Genomic DNA, 10,000 nt, shown 5'->3' with positions numbered 1-10,000 from the left:
TTAGTTTGTAAAATATTGAAATAACCAACTTGAAACCTTTTGCAGAGTAAAAAAGACTTTTGCACAATGCTGTATGTGATGCGGCACTTATCTCATGATGTAGAATGCCAGATTGATGTTTTAGTGTGTGATACTCACGAAAGGCCATAGAGGGCACTGATCGGGGCTCCAGATCTCTGTCTCTGTAGTCTGGTTCCTAGTCCATACTTTTCCTTTTACACGTAAATACAAACCACATTAGTTGATGCCAAATTGAAGTTTAAAGGTATAGTTCACTCAAAATAATGAAAATTCTGTAATCATTTACTCAATTGTTGTTTAGTTTCTTTATTCTGTTGAACGCAACGGAAGAATGCTGGAAAAACAGCCATTGACTGCACTACAAAAAATGCTTTTCGTTTTGTTTCTAGTACAAACATCTAAAACAAAATCATAATCAAGAAGCATTTTATAGACAAGCAAAATATATTGTCTTGTTTTCAGAAATAATATGTCAAAATTAAGTGACTTTTTAAGACCCTTTTAACACCATTATGAATGAAATTTTAGACTTATACATGATTATTTCTACCGACCTTGTTTGGCCAATGAATTTTTTTTTACTCTAGTTCAGGGATGTCAACTCAATTCCTGGAGGGCCACAGCCTTGCACAGTTTAGTTCCAACCCTAATTAAACACAGCTGATCAACCTAATTAAGTCTTTCAGTTTTGTTTGAAACCTACAGGTAAGTGTGCTGAAGCAGGGCTGGAACTAAACTGTGCTGGACTGCGGCCCTCAAGAAATTGAGTTCGACACCCCTGTTCTAGTTGTATACACTATATGTAACATAATATATATATATTTTTTATTTATATTTTGGAGGCAATTACATAAATAATCAAAGACGTGTATGTTGGCTTTTGGTCCAAATTGAGTATAACTCCTATTTACCCTAATGCATTTCTGTTATAAAACTTTAAATTTATGCCTATTTAGAAATATTATGTCTACTCCCCCTTACTTCTGTAATTAATTTTGTATGAATGGAAGATAAAGCGATATATTGCTCTGTTATTATCATGAGGAACTGTAATTGTTTGTAGTTTTCTTTCCCTGATTTTATTAAGATGGATTGTTGGTGATTGGACAGATGTCGGTCCGATTGGGTAGCTTTACTTGGACAGAGGAAAATGAACACCTGTTTAAAATGATTTAAGACCTACAACACAATATTTCAGTAAATGTAAGACTTTTAAGGCCCTTTTAACACCATTATAAATGAAACTTTAGACTTATACAGGGCTTATACACTAATGATTATTTCTAATGGCTCTGTTGGGGCAATGGATTTTTTTTTGCATGCAACAACAAACAAATCTAATCTAATTATTTTTTAGCCACATACTTTAATGTCTCAAAACAAGAAAACTCTAGTTGTATACACTATTTTCAACATAATATATTTATATTTTTTAAATGTCAAGTTTAACATTGTTAAAGTATATTTATTGTGGAGGCAATTACATAAACAAAAATTATAGATTTGTTGGCTTTTGGTCCAAATTGATTGAGTATAACTCCTATTCAACCTAACACATTTCTGTTACAAAACCTTAAGTTTCATGTCTATCAATGTCTACTCCCCTAATTTCTGTAAATAGTTTTTGTATGAATTGAAGATAACTTAAAGGAATATATTGCTCTGTTATTATCACGAGGAAATGTGCAATTGTTTTTAGTTTTCTTTCCCTGATTTTATTACGATGGATTATTGGTGATTGGATGGGTGTCTGTTCGATTGGGTAGCTTTACTTGAAGAGACGAAAATTAAGACCTGTTTAAAATGCTTTAAGACCTACAACACAATATTTCAGTGAATTTAAGACTATAAGGCCTAAAATTTTGTTTTGAATTTAATACAATTAGACTTTTTAGGACCCAACGAATAATCTGCTTTTAACAAGCTATATAATCTGCTAATGGGGCAAGCAAAATAAACTTATTTACTAACATATATTAGTTTGCATACATTGCTGGCAGATTATTTTGTTTGTTTTTAATGGAAAAGCACACTTTATTTTGACTCATTTGTTAGGAGAAATCATTGTTATTTTGCTTGTCTAGAAAAGCTTCTTGATTTAAGAATTGTTTGATATTTGGACTGGAAATAAGACAAGCGAAAAGCATTTTTGTTCCTACTATGAAAGTTCATAGCTGCTATTTCTTCCAGCATTCTGCAGAATGTTTTGTTTTATGTTAAACAGAAGAAAGAAATGAATACACAACCTTAACAACTTCAGTGTGAGCAAATGTTGAACAAATGTTCGTTTTTGGGTGAACTACCCCTTTAAGGAACAGCTCATTACTAATAGAAGAAAGTCAGTGTCATTGCTGTGATATACATTTAGTAGCGTTAGCATAGTTTAAGCACAAATGATATCCAAAAGCTTTCGTTCCTACATACTGATTGATTAATTCAGAGGAAAAATGAGCGTAGAATTAATATTCTAGTTCTAATCTATATAATCAGTCTCTGGCTAAACTTTAAGCTTCTTTAATAAACTAAATCTACAATTATCTGCCTAAACAGGATAGCACTTCTAAAGATATTGCCTGGTAAATACAAAGGATTTGATTGTACAGAAAATTCCAAGTAGCAAAAGTGAAGCTCATGTGATCAGAAAGTAATTTAGTAACAGATTAGACATGCTAAAATGATCGAAGGATTTGGGGAGAGAAGAAAGAGCTTCTTAGTGTTTCTGTGAGTACTGTGGGGGGAAAAAAGAAATACCACTCACCACCACGTGAATAGTGTGTTGCTGGAGAGGGGTATAAAACCAAAAATATCAGCGTGCACAAGCAAAGAAAAGAAGAGAGACAGAATCAAGTGAAACAAACGCATTCAAGCAAACATTGAAGTGGCAGTCTGAAGCACAAAAACAAGTACTGCATTAGTAAACAAGACATGCAGCTCAAAGTGCCGTTAACTCCCATTCATGTATTAAAAGAGACCTATTATGCCCCTTTTCACAAGATGTAAAATAAGTCTCTGATGTCTCTAGAGTGTGTGAAGTTTTAGCTCAAAATACAACACAAATAATGTTCTATAACTCTTTGAAACTGACCCTTTTAGGCTTTGATCCTAATTGTGGAGTTTTGGTGACTGTCGCTTTAAATTCAAATGAGATTGTGCTGTTTGCAAAAGAGAGCGGAGCTACAAATGCCTGTACGGTACGGTATGGGTCAACTTTATCAGGCTTGCGTTTACACTGCCAAAAGGGTACCCTTTTGGAGGGCGTGGTGTACGACAGAAAGATTCAGACGACGTCATTTTTACTCAAGGAAATATCACAGTAACGCCGTACGGGTCGCTCACATATCATATGAGAAGCACTTCACACAAAACAGATGCTTTATACACATCAATACTTGTGTAGAAATGTTCATTACTAACCTTTTTATGAACATGATTTGATTATAACTGCAGATCAATGCGATATAGCCTACTGTAAAGTCTGTGATTATATGAAATAAACAAATAAAAACTACTCACAGCAGACATTTAGTCCTTATTTGGGTTCAAAAACAACATGAAATATAGCCCACAGTCAGTGCAAACCTCTCATCTGTGTCTTTAATCTTTAGCAGCACATGTATCCTCTGTTAGACAGCAATTCTGTCATTCCCAGTTCATAATAGTCCAAAAGGTGATGATCATAATTAAACATGGCAGTTTGTTCATGTTTTAGGTTGCAGAAGCATCATTTGCTGCTCTGTTTTTTTTCTGGCTTCTCCTTTGTTTTTTCATGCTTCACTCTCGCGTTTGTCCCTTTCTGAAAGGATCGGATGTCAGAAGTACTTCAATGATCACGCGCAGATTATTAATATAAGCTCAAGAAGTTCATTTTTCAAATATAAACATGCGGCGAGCTCTCAGGAGAAATTGAAACCACTCGCACTCTTAGACGGGCTCGTAAAACAACAACAGGACATGGCAGATTTTGTTTTTCTCCGCTTTGTGGCTGTTTATCAAAACGACGACAAGGTTTGTTAGAGCTTGGGTCGACCATGGCTTGTTATTATATGTATATATTATTACAGTGTAATGTCTCGGCTGTGTATTTAAAAATGTAAAAAAAAAAATCATACTCCTGCTTCTGCGAGTGATGATTCTCTGAAACCAATCAGCGTTCAGCTGCGCGTGTAGCTCCACCTTTTGTTGCCCTTTTCTCATGCTAGGTACCCTTTCAAAAGGGTGCCAAAAAAGTGGTACGGTTCTCTTTTAGGTACCCTTTGACAGTGGAAATAAAAGTGTACCGTACCAAACCTTATCGTACCACTCAGTGAAAACGGGCCAATAGTGCCAGTTTCAAAAACAAGACTAACATCCTATGCTAATGAGGGAGACGTGGTAACTAGTGGGCGGGGCTTTCCCCCTCTGATGACATGTACAAAGGAAGAATGTCAATCAAAGTGTTTTTAAATCAACTGCGATTATAAACAATAGAATTAATATATTTTACCATTATGAGCTGGTTATATTCACACACTGTTGCAAAACAACCCCTTTATAAAAGTGATTTTCACATAATAGGTCCCCTTTAAAGGGTTAGAAATTAATCATTTAAAAGACATCATTGCTTAAAAAACACATTCAAAAGTTTGGGTTTAGAATGATCTTTTTTAGTGTTTCTGAAAGCTGCATGTACACAATAAAAACAATTGCTAAATAGTGAAATATTCCTGAAATGTAGATTATTATTGTGATGGAAATCAAAACATGATGATTTGACGGTCTTTCAGTGTTCAAAATAAAGTTTCCTTAATACATTTGTGGAAACGTTCTGTTTTAGGATTCTAACCTTAAAATTTAAAATCTATTATTTGTTTTTGCATTAAATTACATAAACTACTCTTTACTGTAATTTATCATCAGTGTAATGTGTTTAACATTCTTGGAGAGCAACAGTGTCAAATTTTTAAATAATGTAAAGAAAAAATAAATAAATAAATAAATAATCAAACTAATCCTAAACTTTTGAAAGTTGATGCATATATACTTGCATTATAAAAGTGAATATAATAGTCACGTTTCACACTATTCTAGATTTAGTACACTTCACCACTTATTTTAACAATTTAAGTTTTGTGCAGATCTAATCGATATAATTAATAACACAATTAAAAACGTATACAATATAAAACAGTAGACATCACTATACATTTTATATTATTTTTAGGACAATGCCAAGGCTATGCAAATTTATTAAGACTATGCCAAGCTTTAGAATCTGCACAAGAAAAACCACACCTGTTTAGTGCTTACTAAAGAGAAAGTAAATGTTAGGTTAGGAGGGTGTTTCTAGCCACAGTGTTATGTGTGTGTACCGAGAACGCCTGTGGCATGAACGGCCGTCGTCTCGCCATCTTCTTCCTGTCTCTCTCCAGCTTCTCTCTCTGGGCCAGCTGCTGATAATACTCGATCAGCTTGTTGATCTAAATAGAAATCATGATGACTTGAAAAATTCATTGAGAGATGTTATATTAATGTAATAAGAGGAGCGTTGGATTGACATGTACCCTTTGAGTATGAGGGTTTTCAGGTTCCTGCCATCCTCCACTGGCTGAAATACAAGAGCAAAGATTTACTAGAATCTGCATACAGTACAGAGCGGCAAAGAAAGATCTGGCGAGCACGACCGACATCAGCTAAAAAGATAATTGCACAAAAATGGCTTCCTGCACATTCAGTTTTATGCTATAATAATGTTAGAACTTTCAACAGCCAGAATAAATAAAGCTAGGGCCTCAATTCTTGAGGCATGGAAAGCAGCTCTAAAGAAATTGACCGAAAGTTTCATAGATGGCAGAAAATAATGTGCTACAACCTGAATATTCTAATCTCTGGTGACATACTCTGGTGTAATGCAGACTGTACACATCACCCTGCAGCTCAAGACAGGTTATACACTGAAGCTAAGCAGGGCTGACTCTGGTCAGTATCTGGATGGGAGACCACAAGGGAAAACTAGGTTGCTGTTGTAAGTGGTGTTAGTGAGGCCAGCAGGGGGAGCTCAACCTGTGGTCTGTGTGAGTCCTAATGCCCCGGTATAGTGAAGAGAGCACTATACTGTCAGTGAGCGCCGTCTTTCGGATGACAAGTTAAAGCGAGATCCTGACTCTCTGTGGTCATTAAAAATCCCATGGCACTTCTGGTAAGAAGTAGGGGCGTAACCCTGGTGTCCTGGCCAATTTCCCTCCATCGGCCCTTAACCATTATGGCCTCTCAATTAACCCCATCCACCGAATTGGCTCTATCACTGTCTCTCCAATCCACCAACAGCTGGTGTGTGGTAAGCGCACTGGCGTCTCTGTCCTGTGTCAAATGCACTATATAAATACACATTACATTACCTCTACCTTGTATTTATTGTGATTTGTTTTTGTTTATTTATTCTCCACCATTTCTGTTTAGTTTTTTGGTCTTTATTCCGATGTTATTTGTAAGATGGCATGGACCCCTGGCACCATTGGGGGGGTGGGGGCAGCATGGGGTCAGTAAGTGAGTTTACTATTTGTTCTATTGTAAACGACATCTAGATGATTTTGTATGACCTCATATGAGGAAAAATCAAAACAAAATGTATCCCAAAAAAACGATCTGCAAGCAGACTAAAATGTCCAAACCAAACACATTGTTTTCTAACCATTTTTCATCATATCAAGTTCAAGTCAAATAAAGCTTTATTGTCATTCCTCTACATGTGTGGACAAGGAAATGTCGCAAGACACGCATAATCCAAAATATGAACACAAAACTGCACATGAAAGCGATTTTAAACCTATAAATAACTAACATACCATAATCTAACTATACTAACTATACACATACTATAAATACCTAAACCAGTGTTTCCAAACCCTGTTCCTGGAGGCACACCAACAGTACATATTTTGGATGTCTCCCTTTTCTGACCCATTAACTTCAGGTGTTGGAGTCTCTTCTGATGTTATGATAAGTTGATTCAGGTGTGTTTGATTAGGGAGAGGTTGAAAATGTGTACTGTTGGTGTGCCTTCAGGAACAGGGTTGGGAAACACTGACCTAAACTATACATATAACCTAAAACAGACTACTTTTGCATAAGACAGAACAATATTATGCAAGATAATGTGCAAAAGAGGTATTTAAGAAACTAATAAAGGTTTAGGAACCACTTGAACTATACCTATTAGAGGCAGTATTGTGACTCAGTGGTTAGCACTGCCGCCTCACAGCAAGATTGCTGGTTTGAGTCCCAAGTGGGCCAGTCGGCATTTCTGTGATGAGTTTGCATGTTCTCCCAGTGTTGGCGTGTGTTTCCTCTGGGTGCTCCAGTTTCCCCCAGTCCAAACACATGCGCTATAGGTGATTTGAATAAACTAAATTGGCCATAGTGTGTGTGAAGGTGAGTGTGTATGGGTTTTTCCCAGTACCGGGTTGCAGCTGGAAGAGCATCGGCTGTGCAAAACATATGCTGGAATAGTTGGTGGTTCATTCAGCTGTGGTGACTCCTGATAAATAAGGGACTAAGCCGAAGGAAAATGAACGAATGAATAAATATCCCTATTAGAGGACAAACTAATGTGAAAGGCTGTAACTCACCCACAGATTTGTCAGCCATGCCTACATCTCTCGAAGTCCAGCGGCAGAATCCACAGGCCAGGTAGTAGGCCTTCTTCATGGTGGTCTTAGTGGGATCATCTGGCAGTGGTGCAGGGATGTTGGTGGCCCGTGTGGAGAGCGTGTGCATACAGCACGGGCAGTCGAAGCAGTTCGCACATCTAAAACCAGTGCATCAGAAAGCATTTAGATGAAAAAACAACAACAATCCATCTGATGCTGTATAATCTCATTATAGTCAGATACGAGGGCTGGACATCAGCATTCTGGAAAAATCTGATATTGTAATATTTTATGTGTCTGTGATAAATATATTGTGATATGAATACATTTTACAAAATTTGACTAGCACTATTTGACCGTTTTGGGGGACTCTAACAGTATTTAGGTAGAGAATACGCAAAAAATGCTTATCTTACTTTATTTTGTCTCGTTTCTAGAGCAAATATCTAAAAATTCTCAGATCAACTAAATATTTTAGAGAAATGTCAAAATTAAGAGTTCTTCCTTAAAACAAGCTATTTTATCTGCAAATAGGCTGAGTAAAATTATTTATTTTCCCCTTTAAAATGTAGATATTTGGACAAGAAACTAGACAAATAAAGTTTTCATAAATCGTATAAATAATTAAAAACATTTAATCTTTGTTAAACCTCCAAACCAAGAGTGCACGATATTGGGAAAATCTGACATTGAGATATTTTGTTTTGCTGAGATATATATTGTGATATGAATATAATTTCACCAGATGATTTGAACAGCTCTATTTGGAAAGATTTTTATTCATTTACATCGACCGGAATGATAAAGTTTTTCTTTTTATTATAAAATATAATAAATTACACGCAAATATAAACATGAACACAAACATTTTACATAAAAAGTTAAATAAACAGGGGAGTCTAGCAGTATTCAAGTATAGAAATTGAACAATCAAACGTAAAATAACATGGTCATCATTGTATAAAAGAATAATATTTAATAATATCTTCATATTTTAATCTTTAATAAATAATCTAATCCTGCTATGTGAGTATTGCGCATACACACATTGCTATAGTTATGCTCAAATGATATATTGTTCAGCCCTACTCCAAACATTAGGGCTGGACGATATGGCAAAAATGTATATTACAATACATTTCTTTATTTCGGTCGATACGATATAATTCTGATATCGATATGGACAATATTAAAAAGCCAGAAAAAAAACTGGCAAGAACGCACACAATGGATGTCTGTACCCACAAATATCTGCAAACTGAATTTGCAAAGTCTATAATACCTCCAGGCTCTTACAACTTTAAAAAATACAAATAAAAACAGTACAAAAAAATATTTATGTTCACTTTTGAATTGTATTTAGCCTTTACAAACAAGAAATGTGAAATAAACTATCAAATTAATAGAACTCAGTAAGACTCAGCTTATTTACTTATATATATATATTTATTTATCTGTTTTCTTTTCAAAGGCCTGTCAGATATTTTGCACAGAAGTGGTTTACCTGTTCTTCTTGAGTTTGGCCTCAGCTGATGGCATGTTCTCCAGACAGCTGGGACAGAAATGGGAATCGACCTAAAACATAAAGAACATGCAACTGTATTTTTGAACAAAACAAATTGATCCCAATTTATATTAAGTTGCCTTAACTCATTGGTGCCCAAACTCGGTCCTGGAGGGCCGGTGTCCTGCATATTTTAGCTCCAACTTACCTCAACACACCTGCACAGATGTTTCTAGAAAGCCTAGTAAGAGCTTGATTAGCTAGCCCAGGTGTGTCTGATTGGGGTTGGAACTAAACTTTGCAGGACACCGGCCCTCCAGGACTGAGTTTGGGCACCCCTGCCTTAACTGATTTGTACTTACAATCAATAATAAAATCAATAATCCATTACAATGTACATCTGGTGTAAATAGGTGTTTTTACATTGTACTAATGCTTGATTTAATAGCTGCATGTAATTACACCTGAAATTAATTTTAGTTTTTACATTTATAATCACACTAAAGACTATCCCTTACATCTTAACCTACCCTTAAACATACCCATACCCCCTAACCCACCTCAAGAGCACCAGACGTGTTCTACAATACATTATGAACACAGTAAGTTCATTGAATTTATTTTCTGATGCAAGTACTTAGTAGTTGAGGCCACTTAATATAAAGTGTGACCAAAATATGTATATAATATATGCTGGAAAACGAACTGAATGACTAAATGAAACAATCATGATGCCAGAGTTAAAATTGCGACTTTAAAAAACAAGACGACAATATTAAGTACGAAAGTATTAATGATAACAGTCCATCTTGTTATTACAGGGTGTGGTGATGTTAATGCTCTCAAAATA

The 10,000-nt window shown here is 35.5% G+C and overlaps 1 protein-coding gene across 2 annotated transcripts in view; it reads right to left on the bottom strand.

The window, feature by feature from the left end:
- dctn4 (dynactin 4) overlaps window positions 1-10,000 on the bottom strand; it is a 22,495-nt gene that overhangs the window by 11,959 nt on the left and 536 nt on the right. Inside the window, exons 2-7 of one of the 2 annotated variants that reach the window (XM_056472234.1) lie at window positions 9,151-9,221; window positions 7,626-7,804; window positions 5,562-5,605; window positions 5,370-5,477; window positions 2,780-2,800; window positions 139-212 (exon numbers count right to left, since the gene is read on the bottom strand). In XM_056472234.1, coding sequence (XP_056328209.1) covers window positions 139-212; window positions 2,780-2,800; window positions 5,370-5,477; window positions 5,562-5,605; window positions 7,626-7,804; window positions 9,151-9,221 — 497 coding nt within the window. The remainder of the gene's footprint in view (window positions 1-138; window positions 213-2,779; window positions 2,801-5,369; window positions 5,478-5,561; window positions 5,606-7,625; window positions 7,805-9,150; window positions 9,222-10,000) is intronic. The other variant, XM_056472236.1, reaches the window with a different exon arrangement.

Source organism: Danio aesculapii, chromosome 14 (genome assembly GCF_903798145.1).
Source record: "Danio aesculapii chromosome 14, fDanAes4.1, whole genome shotgun sequence".
Taxonomy (NCBI): Eukaryota; Metazoa; Chordata; class Actinopteri; order Cypriniformes; family Danionidae; genus Danio; species Danio aesculapii.
This window is presented reverse-complemented; position numbering and strand designations above follow the sequence as displayed.